At 39.4% G+C, this 21,384-nt stretch overlaps 1 protein-coding gene across 1 annotated transcript in view; it reads left to right on the top strand.

Annotated features, from left to right (window-relative positions):
- LOC145981605 (growth factor receptor-bound protein 10-like) overlaps positions 1–21,384 on the top strand; it is a 272,875-nt gene that overhangs the window by 120,307 nt on the left and 131,184 nt on the right. Inside the window, exon 5 of the mRNA XM_083114966.1 lies at positions 5,901–5,993. Coding sequence (XP_082971092.1) covers positions 5,901–5,993 — 93 coding nt within the window. The remainder of the gene's footprint in view (positions 1–5,900; positions 5,994–21,384) is intronic.

The following is a 21,384-nucleotide window of genomic DNA, read 5'->3' as shown; positions in this document are numbered from 1 at the left end:
AAATAAATATTATTTGTTTAATGGCCGCGGTTTTTGACCGTGTGAAGGTAGCATAATCATTAGTCTTTTAATATTGGGGGCTAGTAGAATGGTTGGACGTTATTATTATTCCTGAGACACTTAGTTCGGACCCCCCCCCCCAGTAATACATTTCTAGATACGTGCCTGATCGTGGCAGGAAGGTGTAGTTGTGAAATACATTTACATTTTATTTTGTGCGCTTAAATATGAGAGAGTTTAATCTTGTTTTGTTTTTGCATTTGAATGTCCATTTTCAAATACTTTCTTTACATTGGACCACAGATTAGGGTATATAAGCAGATTGCAGGAAAACCGGTGCACGGACCTCTCACTGGGAATCGCCATTCGCAAGAAATTTTGTAATAATCTGCTAGGAGGCGCTGAGAACACCACTCGTACTTTTGCTTCCACTTTGCAACGTACCTCTAGTGCACTTCTTAAAATAAACTTATACCACGGCTACAGAAATATCTTAATCTCAGGGGATAGGTTCTTTATTCGAGAATTCCAAATAAGAAAGCGTTTTATAGCAAAGAGGATATAAATGCGGATCTATATTCTGAAAACTACACAGTACAGAGAAAATATATAGCGAAGCTTGTATATACATTGAAACAGGTTACTTCAGTTTACGTCACCATATATCAACACAGCACAACATGGTTTTCTTCCAGGCAGCTCTTGCCTAACTCCGTCTTACTTTCGAATGCTGCCAGAGCTATTGATAATAATCCCAACTTGACACTATATATTTGGACATTTCGAAAGCCTTTGACAAAATAAATCATAAATTTCTTCTTCATAAATTATCATCCAGATTTAACATCCATGGCAAATTTCTCTCTTTACTCCAGGACTACCTCCATGAGCGTGAACAACGTGTTGTTCTTTCAGGTATCTCTTCTAACTTTCTTCCCGTTTTGTCTGGAGTTCCTCAGGGGACTGTCTTAGGGCCGCTCCTATTCCTTCTGTACATGGATGACCTCCCTGAAAAACTGTCCTCCCTCCCTATCAATATACTTTTGTTTGCGGATGATTGTAAACTCTTTAAGGAGATCTCATCGCATCATGACATGATGATTCTTCAAAATGCTCTCACAGAACTTGTTAAGTGGTGTCGTCAGTGGAATTTAGAACTAAACCCTCAGAAATGCTCTTTCTTTACATATTCCCTAAAAAAGAACAAAGTGCTGTCTACTTATTCTATTGAAAACAATCCAATCCAAAACGTTTCCACCCAAAAGGACCTAGGTATTATCATGGATGAAAAACTCACTTTTAATAATCATATTATTGCTACCACTAAAAAAGCCATGCGCCTTCTCGGTCTTCTATACAGATTTAGTGAAATTCAAAACCCATCATCTCTTGCTTTTTTCTTTAAATCTTTCATCTCGCCCATCCTCGAATACTGTTCCCCAATTTGGGCGATGGCCTCAAAAACCAATCTCACCAGAATAGATTCTGTTCTCAGTTTCTTTCTTGCAATTGTTCGTCATAGAATACCTTCCTTTCGACATGTATCTAAATCAGACACCATGGCTGCTCTGAATATTCACTCTCCATCCTTTCGTCGTGATCTAGCTGACATGAAATTTTTATACAAGATAATAAATGGCAAAATCAGAACAGATCTCCTAATCAGTGAATTCACACTTAGGGTACCCCAAAAGCTAACGCGCAACCTGCAACTCTTCCACAACCCAACCACTAGGCTTTCCCTTCTACAACGCTCCTTGTTTTACAGGCTCCCAGAAATCTACAACAAACTTCCCCTGAATGTAGATATTTTCCTTCCAGAACGTAATTTTTGTATATTACTGACCAAGAACATGTAAATCTATCCCATCTTGATATTGTTTTTATCTTTTGTTATTTTTTGTTTCTACGTTATGATGTTTCAGTGTAAAATGGCCAAATAAGACTGTATCTGAAACTCTGAGTAAATAAATAAATATATGCTGATTCCAAATTTACGTCGGTTATATTCTTCTTATAAATATATGTATATTTGAAAGGAAATCTTCTTCTTTTTGCTTCTCACAATTTTGGGGAAAAGGCTTCTTCTTTTCTTCCTTCTATTTTGGTAAAAGGCTTCTTCTTCCTTCCTATCTCTGATTAGGGAAAATGCTTCTTCTTTTCTATCGTTGATTAGTGAAAAGGCTTCTGCTTCTTCTTTTCTTCCTTCTATTTTGGTAAAAGGCTTCTTCTTCTTTTCTATCTTTGATTAGGGAAAATGCTTCTTCTTTCTATTTTTGGAAAAGGCTTATTCTTCTTTTCTTTCTTCTAATTTATTGTCCTTGCCTTTAAAGCGTAATCTCATTTATTACATGTATGCGCTAGTTTTCCCCGCTTCTTTGGCATTATACAAACGACACAAGCTATACTTATAGAAAGATTAGGGGCGTCTAAACTGACAGTAGCGCCACCTCCTATGTAACGACCAAAAGGGGAATAGCCCAGGATCGCTAACAGCAAGCGCTGCCTATGGCTCAGTGCGTCTAATAAGGAGCGCAACCGTAAGTGCTTCGGGACGTCTAATTGAACACAGCGCCACCGAGGGACGGACAAACACAAAAGCTGACGATGTTGTCCCCGTCAAAGGTATTAAATCAAATTTTGATCACTAGGATCAGAAAGGAGATACATTTCTGAATTCATTTGCTCACTTATTAACTTTCCTAATTGTTTCATATACGAGCATATTCTTAATTATCTTAATTGGCTATGTACAACATTTTATTTACTCCTTCTATAATTTTTATACTCTTCCTTTATATATTTTGCATTTACTATAATATATATAATCGCTCTTCTCCGCTCCTAGTTTCTACAATGAGCTCTGCTCTTCTTTATATGACGCGCTACCATCTATCGTTGCTCTCGGGAAACAGTTCTTCCTTGCATTTTTCAGTGTGTCGTCGGAACTGGCACGTGACAACTTCTACCAAACAGAATAAGAGATGGCGGTGCTGAATTTGACCGCTGTCTAGGTCAAAACGTCACCAAACTCCCCCATCCTCCGCGGAGGGATGGGAGTTCCTGAGAAAACGGCCCCCTGTGATTTTGCGAAGTCTCCGTGGCTTCGCTATCGAAAATTGGCGTGAAGGCGTGACTTTTATTAGTGGTTAGGAAACAATAGAATGATGTACAGTCACAGGACACTTCTGGCTTGTAATAGTCCCATTGAAAGTCAATGGATTTGTTACAACCCAGAAGCGTCCGTGACTGTACATAATAGATTCTGAAGAATACCTGGCTATTATCCTCATTTCTCACAGTTACTGAAGAAATAACGTAATGAAATCGGGCACTTTTTCAAGGAACAGTTCAGCAATTTACCCCATATAAATCGTTTATATGTGGTTTTATTTATCTTGAGTTTCTTTCATCTTCTACATAAATACCACCTCAATAGATACAAAAGATGTTACTGAGTGAATTTAATAATCGCAGTAATACGCATCTCTGGAAGGCAGTCTTTATTCCCTTTTCAGGAAACTGCGTGGCGACGAAATCTGTGATTACACCGTACGTTTCAGATAAGGTTTGCATATCAGTATGCACAGGCAACTCGTTTCGCAATCTTACAATGCAGTTTCTATGCAACGTGCACTTAAAGCAGGTTTCCCCCTCTATCAGTAAACGTTGTAAAACAAATATTCTTTGCAGTCTGAAAGCTTGAAGTGAGGTTTTGTATTTTAGATTTAACTTTCTTAACTCCTTTTCTTTTCTGTAACGAATGTCTTCCGCGAAATTCTGTCGCAGCTAATCTTTATCTTTTCCTCGGCACTTTCACTTGTTTTTCTGCTTTTCGTTACTCCCCTTCTTGTCTGTGCGTCTTTCCATTATGCAAAGCAGGTGGAATTTTCTTTAAAGAGTAAACATGGAGCGAAAAGTTCTCTCAAGGAAGATTTCACACCGAAGCAACTGTCAACACTTGTCACTCGAGGATTTCATTAATCGAATGCATATTTGTGGGGCCTGTGAAGCCGTATAGTGTGAACTACGAAAGATAAATCCATTCTAGTCAGTGGCGACGTTTAAAAGGTGCGTGGGACCAGTTTCCCCCCTTTTTTTGCCCCAGCACTGTGGTCTCTTAATGCAAAGCCTTGTCTATCAAGAATAAATAAACTGCCCTTGCCCTCCCAGTTTTGGCACTCAGTCGCCGCTACTGATTCTACAGGGCGATTTACAGAAAACTAACACATTTCTTTCCTAATTTATTTCAGCAAGAATGTTGCTAAACACAATTTTTTATGCCGTAAATGTAGAGTAACTTTTGGAGATTACTACCCTCTGCAGCAAATGCTGAAAATGACCTCCCTGCTGCTCCAAGCACAACGCAACACGTCGTTCCATGGGCCCGTTCCGAAAGTCGCACAAGTTTAACGCGTTAAACGAGTTATGGTAACTGGCTGTCCCATAAGTGCTTCCGTGCGTCTCGTGAGTTTCATTATGCTGTCCCAAAAGTCGCATTCCGTGCGTTTCGTGCAGGAACGAGATTCACCAAACCAGGAGGCTGGTTTGTTCGGTGAGAATCGTCTGCTGCTTCCAGACAACGCGCTTGCTGATGGGTTCAAACTGCACTAGTTCGGAAAATGTATTATAATTTTAACAGAGACCGATATGAAGCAACTGCACAAGATGAGTATGCCTTGACCGTTCTTAGAATGTGATTAAAATGAGTAAGAGTGTCCACAGTAGAGTTTATTTTTGCCATAAGGACATTCCTTCCGCTTGACGCCATGCGGAAACTTTCTATAAACAAAACGCTGCGCCTGCGCTTTCGCCTAGAGTGTCCCATAAGTCTGTAAAATAACTGGTTTCACCAGATTCACGAGCCCAGTTATTTTCGTTGAACGCGTTCGTTTAGTTAACACTTTCGGAACGCACCCCATGTTACTGGCCGCTCGTTGGAGAACGCTGTTGTCAATACCATTGATCTCGTGTACAAACAATGTTCTGCTTCAAATCGTCCAAAGTCTGGGGGCGTGTGGCGTAAACTCGTTCTTTTAAGTAGGAAGAAGTCCGGGGTTGTCAAATCCGGAGATCTCGGTGGCCACAGGTTCTTGGAAATTATCCGGTGGTCAAAAAAAAAAAAAAAAACTTTCAATGAACTCCATGGATTTGATCGATGTATGGCATGTCGCACCGGAAAATATCCTTGACTCAGCTCTAGCCTTTATGCAGCTGTGTGTCATTTAGTTTCTCAACAAACACCATGAAAATATGTAGGACGTACTGAATCCTTGCAATGACTAAGCCAGTTTCAGCGACGAAAGCTACCAAATTCTGCACAGCTGCGTACTCTCTTGAGGATGTATGAATCTCCCAGATGTACTGCGTCATGTGAAACTAACTTACAGAATTACGATGCATTCTTGTTTCAATAAAACGGCAAAGAAATGTGTTAGTTTTATATGAATCACCCTTTAGTTGAAATAGGGCAGCGTGTGGAAGCGGGACAGTGTGGCGGCCATCTTGATGACGTCATATCTCGCACCACCTTTCTGTGAAACTTAGTGTCGAAAGCTAGAGTTATTGTACCTTCGTTGCATCGACAAATAAAATAATAATTGGAATTGAATTTATTTACAATTCCTGGACCTTTAACAACCCTGGATATATTAGAGCAAGTTGCGTTCAAAAGTTACAGGACGAAGTTAAATCGTATGTGCAGCCAGTGATCAAAAAGTCCTGATACGTTGCGTAGAAATCTCTGGCGAGTTTGACGAACGAGAAGTGATTGCAGAGACCAGTATTGGCAAACCGAGGGAAATTTTATTACAGATCCAGATGTGTTGTAGTGTTTTTAGTGTATGTATTAGTTCCTTTAATATTTATTTTTATTGATAAAATTATTTTTATCCTTCCAGCAATTCTTTCCGGCCGATATGGTTGACCTCAACGGATACGAGGAATTGTTGGCTGGAGACTGTTCTGAGTTGGGAAAGACGGTGGCGCTGCAGGTGAGTAGCAAAGTTGAAGGCTCTTACGTAGAGGTGGGTTCATGACTAGTATTGAATGGTCATTGGTTGACGAAAAAGTGACGTCGGTGCGAGTTTATGCATAATTAAATTACAGAAGCAGTAACATGCGATAGTATTAACACATCAAGATGCTATTTTTTACAAAAAAGACTAAGAATATGATAAATTAACAACGTACGACGTGAATCTGACAAGCAATCTAGAACTGACCCACCTGTATGTACACACCTTGGAGAGTTTTACTACTTCCAGCAAAATTAGTAACGAGTGATCAAAAAGTCACGCAACCCATGGAGGGACTATAAAAGATGTTGGAAATGGCCACCATTCAGTTCCTCACACATGTGCATTCTTTTGATCATGTTCCTGAAGACCCTCTGGAGTGTATGAAATGTTGTCCACAGTACGTTGAATATTCGTCTTCAGTTCATCCAAAGTGTGTGGATGCTTACGTAGGCCGCAGACTTCAGAAATCACCAGAGGAAAAAGTCCGGCGGAGTGAGATCGGGAGACCTGGGCGGCCATAGTGGCTTCATAATGATGCGTCCAGGTAACACAGATTCAAGGTAGTCCATGCAAATGTTACATGGGTTGCGTGACTTTTTGATCACTCTGTATATTTACCTTTGCTACTAGCCGAGTTCATTTGTTGGAAAATGTTAACATCATGTTTTCTGTATTTACATAAAAAGAAACTAGTGACGACTCTATAGTTGCGCCCTGTTCTGTACAAAGAAGCATTATAATTTCGTGAAACTTTTTCAGAAATGCTTTGTTGAAATAACCTGTACATTTTTTTTTCTTTTTTGGTGGTGATGTTGGCCATGTTTTTGTAACCTTTATAAAATATATGGTGGTATGAAACTGTTGCTGTACGATAGTATCACTCTGTATAAATAGTGCCTCATTTTTATTTTGAAATACATTTTCGTGGAACACCCTGTATGCTAAACCCTGGTTTATATTCTGCTGGGTCTTGAGTAGACCCGTACCCAGGGGGGGAAGAGGGCCATGCCCCCCCCCCACCTCGAGCCATGAAATATTTTAATGTGAACCTATAAAAACCAACAAAAATAACGGACGATTTTTAAGATTTTGCAAGAGTTTCTATTTTCTTCATTCATAAAAGAATGTGGTGTTTCTGGAGAGAGGCAGACTCCAGAAGTCTGCAGTCTACTATATTTATTAATTTTAGTTTTATAACCATTTATGCGAAGGTACCAAACGTCCCAGTTTGGTCGGGACAGTTCACCATTTCTACTACCTGTTCTGACTTTCTTTCGAACTGCAGTCTTGATGAGGGAATGCCCTTTCTTTTTTTTTTGTTAATTCACACTCAGACATGTTCTTCATTATAAGGATCATGCCATAGCGTTGGTGGTCACATACAGGGTTTGAATTCCCAGGGAGATCTCCCACCTTTCCCCCAAAGATCTTGTTCTATTAAAATTTTCACCCCATCAAAATTTTCCGAGGGTAAGAGTTTGTGTTAGAACAACAAAGATAAGCAATTAGTTTGGACTTCAAACATATTTTACTAAGAATAACATCATAAACACATACGAAGAAGTAAGAACAAAGAATGATGTCAGCCTGTGTGTGAATTTTGCATACATCTTTTGTCTTCTCTCTTTAGGGCAGGTAACAGCATGGGGTAAAAACGTACTTCTACAGTCATAGATAAGATTTTAAAATTATATCAAATTGGACTAGTAAGAAATGGAGCTGTAGCTGCGAAGGTGGTTGTCATTGTCACCCTAGGCCCCTGGATCATAGAAATTAGACCGACCTGTCATTTCTCCTCCATTTCTCACCTCCTTTCGTCGGGAATAAAACATAGCACTTACGCTACATTTTAATTTAGTAGAAAACTAATGTCTTCTTAAAGTATCTTATTTTGTCCCTCCACCTAATTATCTTTAATTTGCAATCGAGTTTGCATATTTGAACAATAACACACACTGCTTCAATGAAGATGATGTGGGATGTACAACGGACTGTCCTTTTATTAGCCACGTTTCTTGAATGCTAAGTTTTCTTTTCGTCGGATTCAACGGAAAAGAGTAGGTACATAAAATTTATTCAGTGTAACATTTCACTTCAGTTGAACCAGTAATTTGCTGGTTTAAAAATGTAGCAAATTAATTTGTTTATATGTTTATATGTGCTTATAAATATATATGATAAATTGATTAATCAATGCTATTAATTAATTATTTTATAATTGTCATATGACAATATATATATAATAATATATATAATATATAATCATCACCATGGTTTCGGGCTTGCCCCCCCCCCCCGCCCCCTAAAAAAAATCCTGGGTACGGGCTTGGTCTTCAGTATACTTTACATCACTTTCAAAGACATGTATTCCTATCCTTTGCAATCGTGTAGTAGTCTAGTTTCAAATCACCCGGTGGAGGCACATAGTGGTTCGGATCCCACTTTAAACTGTAGGTCCAGTCCCGATTAGCCTTACTGTGCATAAAGTGGACTTAGCAACTCAACCAAGCAACTCGTTTGAAATCTATTGTGACATGTTTCCGGGTTGAGCCATCTTCGGGTCTTTGCGGGACAATCTCTCTTGCACAATTTCGCTTCTTCTGAAGGATAGCCTTGAGTTGCACAAGGTCAGGCAGAGCCCGCAATTATAAAGACTGCGAGTTGGATACACACGCCCTCTTGAAGTGCTGTGACGTACATAATGACCACTCTTGTCCAGTCGGTCCGTAGATCGACAGAGAAAAATTGCCCTTTCGTTGTTGCCACATAGAAATCGTCAATGCGTGAAGCAATGCGGTGTCTTCTCGTTGTACGTAACTAGTGGAAGCGCCGTGCCCTTGCACCATTTTGGAAGTTTGGTTTCATTTCTTTGTTTTACCTGATTCATCTACAAAGTTGATTTTTCATCGCGTTTCTTGGGGGATGGTGTTGAGACGAAACAAGGGTAGTGCCCCCCCCCTGAGATTTCTGGAAAGAGTTAATGTAATTCGAATTCTGAAATTGTAGCGATATTTTATAATAAAAATATTGTTTTCCGTGACTTACAGGCCGTAAGCTACAGCAACTATTATTATTATTATACCCTTCAGCGCGTAAAAACATGGATCATAGGTAGCATGAAGGAGAGTAAATAATAAAGTGGTCTCTGTTTGATATCTGTGTTTTGTGGTAATGTACAAAAATACATAGAATTAATTGTTCATCAACAAAGCGATAGATGTTTATGGAAAGGAAGAGAGGCGAATCCAGTTCCTATTTAAATAGTAGAATAGAGTCTGAACTTGTACACAACGAGAAAGTATTTTCAATTCAATTTGAGTTTTATGATTTGTAAAGTTATAATAATTATAATTGACACGTTCTTTCAGTCAAAAGAACATTATTTAACTCAAACACATGAAGACTCGTAGACTCAGTGTATTGGGTAATAATATCTCTGTTCGTTCGTCAAATAAAAATCAAAGTCAAGTTTTCACTAAGAGAAAAGAAGTATATTTTACTTCTTACAAAATAAATACTTATGTGCATAAAATCCATTTCACTCAAAGAAATAACAGCTTCTTACAATTCAACTTGACTACGCTTTCAAACTCATAGCCCGAACTAAAAATCAAGACAAAACACAATCCTATTTCCCATAGCAACAGCTCTTAAAAGATATAAATATACAGGTCAGTCACTATCCTAACATTATCAGTGATAGGTCTAAATATTAAATACAACAAGAATCACATACTACATTATAGAAATTAAGATTAATAACAATAAACATTTGTACAACGAGAAAGGCAATTAGGAAAGAACAATAAATATTTGTACAAAAGGAAAGGACGTGTCATAATAACAAAAATAATAGCAACAACAATAACAATAAATAATAATAATAATAATAAAAGTTTCTATGATTCTGCTCCCCCCCTGAGAAAAAAAACTTGCGGGAGCCCTTGATAATGCATGTGTAATATATATCAAGTAGAAGAAGAGAGCGCATAACAGCGGGAATTCTCATAATCCATAATGTACGGGACTGGGCAGTGCAACTGTACATTAAACTTAGTTTCTAGTTCATACGAGACGCGAACGGTGAGCAAACTTTTACACAATTTAAAAGTTGAATTTCAAGTCCTTTACACTCAACTGGGTTTTCATTTTAAACAAGCTACGTTGCAAGAATTAAAAACCATAGTTTATACTTCATAAACAATTATTTTACTTGAAGTAATCCGTTGGAAGTTCAGTTTGCATTTTTAACACTACATATTACTTGAAATCAATCTTCCTACCAAACAAAAGTGAATTGAAATCAATAACTTTAGGGCAAAATAATCGAAAAAGAAAGGGTGTCGTTTTAGCGATATATAATCCAGGATGGAAACACTGCAAAGTGAAGAAGGGGGAAAATATTGTACGATGCGTGTAAAATATGCACTGTGCACAATTTGGAGAAAGAAGGTCGTTTTAGCGATATATAATCCAGGATGGAAACACTGCAAGGCGAAAAGGGAAAAAAATGTGGTATGATGCGTTCATGTGCACTGTACACATCGGCCACCTCTCTGTGAACTTCCGGATGCTCTTGTCCTGCTTACCAATCCCAGTTTCCTTTGAAAACCTGTTTGGTTTTTAATATCTACCCCCTGTCCCATGAACTTTCCCCGGGCATGGAAAAGCACGAAGAGAGGAAATAGAATTTTGCAATTACGATTTCGAGTGGCGTGCTTTGAACGCTCTAACATTCGGAACCCACGAAGTCGGCAAAGGGGAATTTCAGACGCAGCAAATAATTAAATCAGTGGATCGTTTCCCCCAGGTACAGCCGGTGGAACGTTAAGTTCTATCCCCTCTGAAATTGCTAGCTTTTAATTGCCGAACGCGCGCCTCTTCCTTCCCTTTCATAGGTTCAGAACTTGATGATTTGTGAACGAATCCCTTGACTCGAATTTCTTGGTTGTCTTCGACCATGATCATCAGAGAGACGGTGCAGATTTAGTTAAGATGTTGTTGAAGGAGCGCGAAGCCTCGTCCCCGGAGGAAATTAAGAAGTGCATCTTTGAGGGTTATAAAGAACAAACTTGACGGGGGATGCCGTGACGTACAAGCGCCATGGCGTTGAGATCCTCTAGGGTAGGATGAGGATGCCAGAAGATGGCGCAGCCTCACGTCAAATCTTAAAACTCAAAAATTAGCTCAAGCATGATATTTTTGACACAACAAAACCTTAGTTATTTGGTGGATAAAAAATCATGACTTTTATTTTAAAAGAATAATGTTGATGATTTTATTTAAATCCGATCTTTTAAATTTAAAATCACAGTTTCATTAATTTAAAATACACACATATGTATTTTAGGTGTACTATATAATTGTAACGTGAAGTATTTTTGTAATCTTTTGTAGTTGAATTTTGGCGATTTCTTTAATGATAGTTGGTAAAATATATTTGGCATGTGTAAAAATGATTCTAATGCAGGAGCGTATATTGCAGGCTAGTTGGGCTATCTGCGAAGCCTGAAGCCTAGAAAGTAGAATAGCTACTGAAAAGAAATAGATTAGAAGCTGTGAATTAACCTGATTTCAAAAATAAGATAATGGGGATTCTGAAGTTGGCAACCTGAATTCTTAGGAGTTGGCAAACTGAATTCTTAGGAGTTGGCAACCTGAATTCTTAGATGTTGGCAACCTGAATTCTTAGAAGTTGGCAACCTGAATTCTTAGAAGTTGGCAACCTGAATTGTTAGGAGTTGGCAACCTGAATTGTTAGGAGTTGGCAACCTGAATTTTTATAAGTTTGCAACCTGACTACCATTGGGATGGCAACATTGATTTCTTAAAGACGTCAAGAATGTGCCTAGTCTTCTCCCTTCCTCCATAGCCTAGGACCAGATGTCATAGTGAGATGACTCAGCGTACGCCATTGTTCTAATGATAATATTTTCTTTAATTGATTCAGTGTGACTTAAATGAAAGCAATGCAAAATGGCAGTTTGTGACTTAATGCGACTTTTCCCAAACACACACCTTTTGCGTCTGCTAGCAAACCAACCAAATTTACAAGGAATCAACTAATTAAGAAGGAATATAGGCAGCCTCAGTGGACGTTTGACTTAGGAACGCTCTACTGAATGATGCAAGTTCGTGTCCCTACTTGGACATTAGTGTTCATCCTCATAACCGTGCTTAACCTCAGAAAATCGATATAAAAGAAGCAAAATATACGAAATAAATTACTAAAAAAGTATATGCTTTGATATTACGTTGTTTAAAATGTCAGAGTATTTGAAAACCATAACAGACTAGTGGAATAAATACACAGAAATGGAAGATCGAGAACCCCTGATTGCAGTGACAGTTACATCTAGTTGGCAACACTGGCACTAATTTCACAGCGTTGCGCGCAACCCCACCTCAACCCAGTGTTGCTAAAGGTCCAGGAACACATACATTCTAATGGGTTCTATTTGGTTCCGTAACAGAACGGAAACTATTTTTCTCGCACACTTTAAATTCGATCCAAGTTGCGTTTTTTTTTTAATTGAAAGAAATGTTCCTGAATCGCATTTAAATTGATCCGGAAAAAAGGTTCCTGGACCGTATTTAAATTGATCCGGAAAAAAGGTTCCTGGACCGTATTTAAATTGAGCCAGTAAAAGGTTTCCTGGACCGAATTGAAATACAAGTAGTTTACAGATAAAAAATTTGTTTACGGTCCAGAACCCATTTACGCTTGCTGATTTTCACTCCTGGACCGGAATTGAATTTATTTAAAATTCCTGGACCTTCAACAACCCTGCCTCTAACGCCACAGAACTTTGGTGACGAAAGGCCTCATTTGGCTGCTTTTGTTTAGCTGTGTCCTGGGGTAAATTATCTGGAGACCTGGAGCTTAAACGCAAATCACTGTCTTGCGAAATACACCTCGTTGCTTTAAGGTTTTCAATTTCCGGTTTCCCTCAGAGATAAAAATTGCAGTTGCTACGGACGCCAAGGTAGCGTCGATTTCCCTTCGTCGGGCGACGGAGCGAATGAAAGCGACGCCCTCCACGGGTGGTGGAGGGTCTGTAGAAACTTGTTTCGGATATCGGAATGCATCAAGGCAATCTCCAATCGTGTACTGGACTGTCGTAAATCCTGCTTTTAGGTGACACGAAGCGCGGCGTCCAATTTTAAATGCTTTGGCGATTTTAGCCCATCGGTGTCTCAACGCTTGTTAGCCGAATCAATTGTTGAGGACAGTTTAATCGAACGTGTGGTAAAAATGTCATATGCGGGAAATGGATTTCTTCAAATTTACAGGAGAAAGTACTTACGGAATTGAGTTTCTGTGTAATTTCGGAAGTTCGTAGAAGAGTTTTCTCGCATTTTTCGAACTATTTTGCCGCTAAATCATGTATTTTTCTATAATAATGTCCGTCCGATGCACGAAAGCTATTGCTTGCATTTCCATCCATGTACTTGAACCGGATGTTGCGAGCATCTGATGACGCAATCCCCGGTAAGTGTTTCCAAACACACAGTTTTTTCACTATATTGCCCAACCTAAAGCAACCTAACCTAACCTTACCGTGATGGTGCGTGGGGCTATCGTGAATGGTTTTTAGGGCTATTCGTGGATGGTTATACGATCCAGAATGGTTTTTGGGACTATGCGGGAATGGTTTTTGGGGCTATGCGGGAATGGTTTTTGGGGCTATGCGGGAATGGTTTTTGGGGCTATGCGGGAATGGTTCTTGGGTCTATGCGGGAATGGTTTTTTGGAGCTATGCGGGAATGGTTTTCGGGGCTATGCGGGAATGGTTTTCGGGGCTATGCGGGAATTTTTCTGTTAAGGAAGTTGAAACACTGCTTTGCCGTTTGAAACACAACGCTAGTCAAGATTTACCCGCCATTTTGCGTGTTCAGGAAGCGAGAAAAGAACTAACAATAATTACTCTATATGTCGACCATAGATACTAATTTCGTTGAAAAAAGCGAAACCCCTTGTTAAACAATATTTCGCAATGCAGAATAGGTAAGTACGAATGTAAAAATGTAGAGAATGAACTAGTTAGAGCATATGTCCCGCATATGACAGTTTTACCAAACGTGTCATAGCCTTGTACAGTCACGGATACTTCTGGGTTGTAACGATTCCATTGAGAGTCAATAGGATTGTTACAACCCAGAAATGTCCGTGGCTGTACAGGTTAGCTGGACCTGGAGCCAACGTCAGCAAAGAATTTTTCCAAAATGTCTGTCTTTTCGGAAAATTGCTTTGATATTATGAATTCTGAAACCTTCATATGTTCAGAATGTCGCCGAGTGTTGTTATCGTAATGCGCTATGAAGCCAGAGGTCCCAGGTTCGAACACTGGGTATAACCTCTTTGTCATCATCATCCTCCTCGTCGCTATTAACCCAACAGGTAAAAAAGCTACGTAAAGTGACTGAAATAAATTGAAATAAACACCTAAATGTGTTCCGTAGCACTACCTCACCTGTTCGATACAACCAATCTATAAACACAAGATATATAAATCAAGGATGGTAGATAACTACATTCTAATGGCTGATTGGAAATTTCCAATATCTATACCTGATCAGTTATGGCAACCGAAGCTGAATCCTAAAGTACACACGGTAGAACCATGCAGCGGACTGGATAGGCTTATTTAAAAGTTAAACAAAAACACGTTCTCTTATTGTGGGTGAACCAAATTAAATCTTAATGACTACCAACCCCTCCTCCTAGTTTTTCAAGTCTATTTTGTGCCCAGATAGGCTAATGAAGACTGGACCTACAGTTTAAAGTGAGACACGAAGCGCTGTGCAATGTGTGTACACCGAAGATCGAACCCGTAAACCCTTGAACTACTGATTCGCCAATATTAAGGTTTCCACTATCAGTTCTCTTGTTCTCAATGCTGATCCGAGGCCTCCCCGATTTAGTAGTGGTAACGTAGTAGCCTTGTAATCAAGGGGTCCCGGGTTCGATACCCGGTGGAAGCTCAGAGTGGTTCGGATACCACTTTAAACTGTAGGTCCAGTCCCGATTAGTCTTACTGTGCATAAAGTGGATTTAAAACAAAACCAATCAATACTGATCCAATCTGTAATCATTCATTGATTTATTGTTATATCAAGGACATCTTTGAGTCCGTTAAAGATGGTAAGACATAAATTATAAGAAAAGAGAGTTTGAAATGTAACCTGAAGTTAATGGGCTCAGCCCCCGCTTCCCCCTGAGTTCGTATCTGGCTACGATCCTGTGTAAAATAAACTGCTTTCTCGATTTTTCAAGCGAAACGAACTAAAGTTGCTCAATTGTTGACATTTCCGCTACGATGCTGGAGTTACTACGCCGCTATACCTTCAATAATCCTTGAAGTCTATGCAAAGGAGATAAAAATAGCACAAATTTGTTATTTCTTGTTTAACTGCTGGTCCTAGCTCAACCTAAAGTTCCGTGTATATGGATTGGGTAAATAAACGAAGCATTACGTAAGAGATATTTGTGCGAAAGTGTTGCCAGATCTTGTGCGGTGAAATGGCACTTGCGTCCTTGCTGCATTGAAAGTGTTCTCGAAATCCTATAGATTTACAAGTGTGGAATTGGCAATGATTTTATAAGTAAACGCCACGCACAAACCGGTTTTGTTCTCTTTGTGAATTTGCCCCTTTGTTCAAGCATTGTTCCCTAATAGAATAGAATATTTTCTTTTCTTTTTGTGCGAGCCAGCTGTACGCCCTACATAGTTTTGATTTTTTCTACAATATTTTCTTACATTTAGTTTTCTTTTAAACTGCCTCTTACTTTGGCTCCTATATACACATTCTTCCCCTCCCTCAACAGTTCTTCTTCCAGGCTTTCTTCCTTGTTCCTCGCCCCGCTTCTCTTTTCCTGCACTCTAACCAAAAACGGATGCATTTTACTTTACACACGTACACTATACAGATGATCACTCATTTCGCTGCCTTCTCTAACAGCTTTCCCCCGCCGTTCTCTTACTTCTCCCAGGAATTTCCTCACTTACTGCCCCGTTTCCTTTATCTTTATTCTGTCGTCTACCACTTCTATCTATCACATCCCTCCCTGTTAAGTTCTTCATCCATTTGTCCCTTAGGTCACGTGTAGAAGGGCAGTTCAGTAGGATATGCTCGTCCGTCTCCTCCCCATCGCACAAAGGACGTATCGTTTCCCCTGCTTCGTTTCTCTTTCTGGGTTGTTTCCATCCCCCTAATCTGAACCATGCCAGAGCGCCTCTTTCATTTTTTCCCACAACCTTGATATATTTCGCTTTACCCCATTCTCTTACTCTTATCTGTTCCCTGATTGAGGTCTTTGTTTGGCAGTCTGCTATTATTTCTTGTCTGTCTATATCCAGTAACCTGTCTCTGATTTGATTTTCTGTTGGGACCCCCCCCCTTCCTCCCTCTTCCCATACCCAACCCATTCCGCTATTATATAAGAAATTTTTCACTTCCAGACCCCAGCTGTAAACGTTTTCGTCCCTTGTCTGTATTTCCAAACATTGTCCCCTCAACGTAGTTTGGCCCTCTTGTGATAATCGCATCCAATATTTAACAATCCTCATCCGTGCTTGTACCGCGTCTCTGTTCAGGCCCAATTCCTTGAGAATCCCACAGTTGGCCGTGCCTCTGCTTACGCCCATTACTCTCTTATAAAATTCTGTTTGTATGCCAATTATTGTGTTGTCCCCCCTTAACCCCCACAGTTCTACTCCATAGTTTAATGTACCTAATACTATTGATGAATAGAGGTTTTGAATGACCGAGAAAGGCATTTGAGGTGCCTTATTTATTGTCCTTATGACTTGTTCTATTGTAAATTTTGTGTTAGCTTTTCTTGCTCTTATGTAGTGTGTCCAGCTCCCTGTCATGTAGAGTGTTGCCCCCAGGTATGTGAAGTTTTTAACCCGCTCGATTAGACCCCCCCCCCCGCATGTCCATGTCTCCTGTCTGCTAAATATGTAGCCATTTTTGAAAGCAATTTTTTTTTTTAATGTTTACATTCATTTGATATTTGATGCACCCCTCATATATACTATCTATGCCCCTTTGTAGACCCTCTATTGTCTCGGAGAAGATGACTATGTCGTCTGCATACATAAGGACTGGTATACTTTGCACTCCTATACATGGGATAGAATCCTGGTCCATTTTAGTTTCATGCGCTACCCAATCTATGAACAGTGAAAATAGCACTGGTGATAGGATGCATCCTTGTTTGAGTCCCCTGAGCGAAGGCTGCAGTGCCGAGACTTGGTTTCCTTCGCATCTTACTCCGAATTCTACCCTCGCATATATTGCTTGCAGTGCTCTGATCATGCGCGCGGACATTCCCTTCTCATGCAATTTTCCCCACAAAATGTCCATATGAACTTTGTCGAATGCTTTTTCAAAATCAATGAAACATGCGTATATTTTCCCCCGCTTCCGTTTTATTTTGTTGTGTACAAGTGTTTGTAATATGAATATGTTGTCTAACGTGCTGTACCCTTTCCTGAAGCCCGCTTGTAGTGGTGAGATTTTGTCGAATATTTCTGTCCATTTCTGAATGTGTGTGTAAACTTTACTCCATATGGGTAATAAAGAAATGTCCCTGAAATTGTTTGCGTCATTTCTGTCCCCTTTCCCTTTATAAATAGGACAGATTATGGAGCTTGCCCAGTCCTTCGGAAAGTAGCCCTCTTTAAAAATCTTGTCCATTAATTTGCTTTGTGCTTCCACCATATGAATGTCAGTTTCGTTGGCTTTGAAAAATTCCGCCCCAATGGAGTCAAGTCCTGCCGCTTTCCCCTTTTCAGTTTCCTTATAGCTATTTTTATCTCATCGACCCCTATATCTTCGTCGAGATTGGGAACGAAATCCCCTAAAAAGTATATTTCCCGCGTAACTTCTAGGCGTGGTGGCCCCCCTTCCCCCCGACGACACTGCGACAGTGTGCTTCCCAAATGTAAGGTTCAATATGAGCCCAGTTGCTCTTTTGGCCCCGTAATTTGCGTAATATGCCCCACAAAGCGGTGTTATTCTTTTCTGCCACGGCCTTTTTTATATCTTCAAAATTTCCCTGTTCCCATTTCTCCTTTTCTTCCGTTAAAATGTTATTATAAGCCTTTCTGCTCGATGTATAATTGATTCTGGTTTCCATGCTATTTACGTATCTATACCCTTTTAACGCGTGATCTAGTTTCTTTTTCATCGCTTTGCACTTCCCGTTGTAGCACCCTGTCTTTACAGGCCTGTCCCCCTCCCCTCCCTTTACCATATTTCTTCCTGCACGTTCAAAGATATGATATCCCAGCTGGACCGCTTCGTCTATATTGGATTCGTCTAAGGCTGCGCACATGCGTTCACGCATCATTCTTGTTATGTCATGTCGTAGAAGAAAGGTGAGAAAGCAGAACTGTGGTTAGCTTTTATCATATTATAATAGCATTCGGATCAAAGATTTTCGTGTTCAGTTCCGCCCGTTGACGCATTTTCTTTTTCCAGTCAACTTGTGAATGCGGTTTCATTTCTTGCTCTCTGATTGGCTGTTCGAAAATTACGGTGCTGTGATTGTGAGAATATCTTGTTTGCGCTGTACGTTAGGTTAGGTAAGGTTAGATTAGATTAGAAAACAGCACATTTGCGCTAAAAATAGGAAATAAGACATTCTCACAATCACAGCACCGTAACTTTCCAACAGCCAACCAGAGAACAAGAAATGAAACCGCATTCACAAGTTAACTGGAAAAAGAAAATTCGATTCCCGTTGAAGGCATGCGTGTTGATTTTTGTTATTTAGCGTTGTTTTTCTTGCATTTGGCTAATGGCGACGATGTGGATGAGTGATAATTTGATGAAATTGATGCAGGGACACTCATAATGGCCAGACCCGAATTCGAGCCCGGGACCTCTGGTGTCGTAGCGCCCTGTGATAACTATTCCGATACTGAGGTTGGTGAAGGCATACTTGAATAGTTTGAATACCACTAGTACTGGCGTATGCAGTGAGGAGCTGACGGGGCCACAGCCCCGTTCTAAAATTATGAGAACTAAAATTTAAAAGTGAAAGCGGGAAAGACTAGGGAAAAACAGTCGTAAATGCTAACTTTCCTCAAAATATCTACATTACCACTTCTAAAGAACTTCTAAAACGAAGTACAGTGTCCCCCCACGTACATAACACGATCTCTGGGACTGAGGCACAATATTCCAGTAATATGACGACGCTAGTGATGTCTCAACTGTATTACCCAGTGAAACACATTGTGCGACCCAATATGAGTCTCGGATTATCTAATATGATCGTCGGACGAATGCCTCAATTAATAATCGGAATGATAAGAGATAACGAAAATGATAAGAACAGTGTTGCCAACCTTCAAACAAAAAAATGACAAGCGATTTTAAACCTGCGCACTTTATGAAACACCCCTTCCTTTACAATGAATACTTTCTGTAAATCTTCAAATAAAAATGATTGCCTATTGTCAGCCAGCAAAGCCTTGTACCGAGAAATGCTGCTTTCTACATCGGCTGACACAACAGGAGCATATTTAAAGTAAATAATGTCATTCGGCTCAAGTCATGTAGTATCCAGAGAAAATTTGTATTACATTGCATTTCTTCATAATTTTGAAGAAAATAAACCAGTGATCTACACGTCGAAGAAATTGAACAATAAGCAAATATTTTCTTATTTTGGGTCAAACTCCAGTTTCCGATTTCATTCCATCAGAAAAGGAGACTGGTTCTCACCATTTTTCAAGAAATAAACTGGGAAGTACAATTGTAAAAAAATCGAGAACTTGAGTGAACATGGAATGGACGAATCCACTTTGAAAATGGATATATGTTCCTTGAAGAAGCGAAATTATGCTGAATATAAACGAAAATCTATTAAGCTATGCTCTGTCACGTAACAATGGCCAAATATGCCTAAATATGCCCTTAAAAAGCACATTAATGTACTAACTACTTTGTTCGTAATATGAATTTATATTTAAGGAACACATCACCCTTACGATATAAAAAATATGCTGTCATGAAAGTCCGAGCCATGACCTGCAGTGCCACCTGTCTTTGTTCGCCTTAACTTCTCGTGCTATTTCTGCACGTCAAAAAGGAAATAAATCATATTATTATTATGATTATTATTATTATTATTATGTTCACATGAAGAGAATTAAGATGCGTGCTTTTGAATTGCCTCGTTTAAATCAATTTTCATTTGCATTCCGACAGGCGATTCTGTATTCTTCCTTTTGTGCAGGCGTGAATATTTATTTCCCGCAAAATGTCGGCTTCACTTGTTTGAAAACGCCACATGTTCGTGGCTGAGGTTAATATAAACACGGATTGCTTTTTTTCTGTCCCGAAAGACACACAACACGTGATTTAATGAGCGAAATTGCATTTTCAGTCACCTGTGTAAATACGGTGCAGCTTCTTTCTTTTTATATTTTTTTTAAACTTCAAAGTGTTTTTTTTTTGTCGAGGAGCACTCCAGCAATGAAAAACGAGCAGTTACACGACTTTTATTGCCATGTTTATGAGTTCATGCATCAGCTGGCGGTTTATTAGCCTAGAGTTGCCTCCAACTGCTTTGCGAATTGGATGCGTCTCGTTGAGAATGTTTCGTTGTTTTTCTTTCTTCGTTTCGGAAGCTCAAGATGAACACAAACACACTAATAGCGAAATAAAAGACAGGCAAAGGTTTCTTCTACGCTATTATACAATGGCGTCGTTAGTCCCACCAGGGTGCGAAATGATGGGGGACATAGGGGATTTCCCCCCACCAACAATCTTGTTCACAACCCCCCCCCCCTTCCCATCAAACAATTCCGTCGAGGAAGGTGTTCGTTTTTTTTAAAATAACAAAGATAAGTAATTAGTTTTGACTTCATATATTCAAGGTGATTCAAACGTCCCTTAACATCCCCTACAAAATGTAAACGATTTAGATTGGGTACAAATGGTCATGACTAGAGCCCGGAAGTTCAGGCATTTATTTTCGTTAAAATAGGCAGGCAAAAAGGCATTTATAATTTGGTAAATAGGCACTAAAAATGAAAAAAGGCAAAATAAACCGAAAAAAGGCACATTTAGAAGTCGCTTACTTTTATCTATAATATCTGGCAAAATGTTAAAATCTAAATTGGGAAGAGCATTTCAATTTTCTCCGTCTTGATTGCACATAACTACAAGGCGCTTTTTAAGTTCTAAACATTCATTGATAGTCGTCTGTCAGAGAGAATGTTTTTCATAATAGAAAATGATCTTTCTACTTCGACAGACGTTATTGGAGCATACATATAACAAGCTAATGTAGCTGGACTCATTTTGGTAACAGCATTTTCACCTTTTAGAATATCACAAA

The sequence above is a fragment of the Lepisma saccharinum genome, chromosome 29, assembly GCF_977018435.1.
Source record: "Lepisma saccharinum chromosome 29, izLepSacc3.1, whole genome shotgun sequence".
Classification (NCBI taxonomy): Eukaryota; Metazoa; Arthropoda; class Insecta; order Zygentoma; family Lepismatidae; genus Lepisma; species Lepisma saccharinum.
This window is presented reverse-complemented; position numbering and strand designations above follow the sequence as displayed.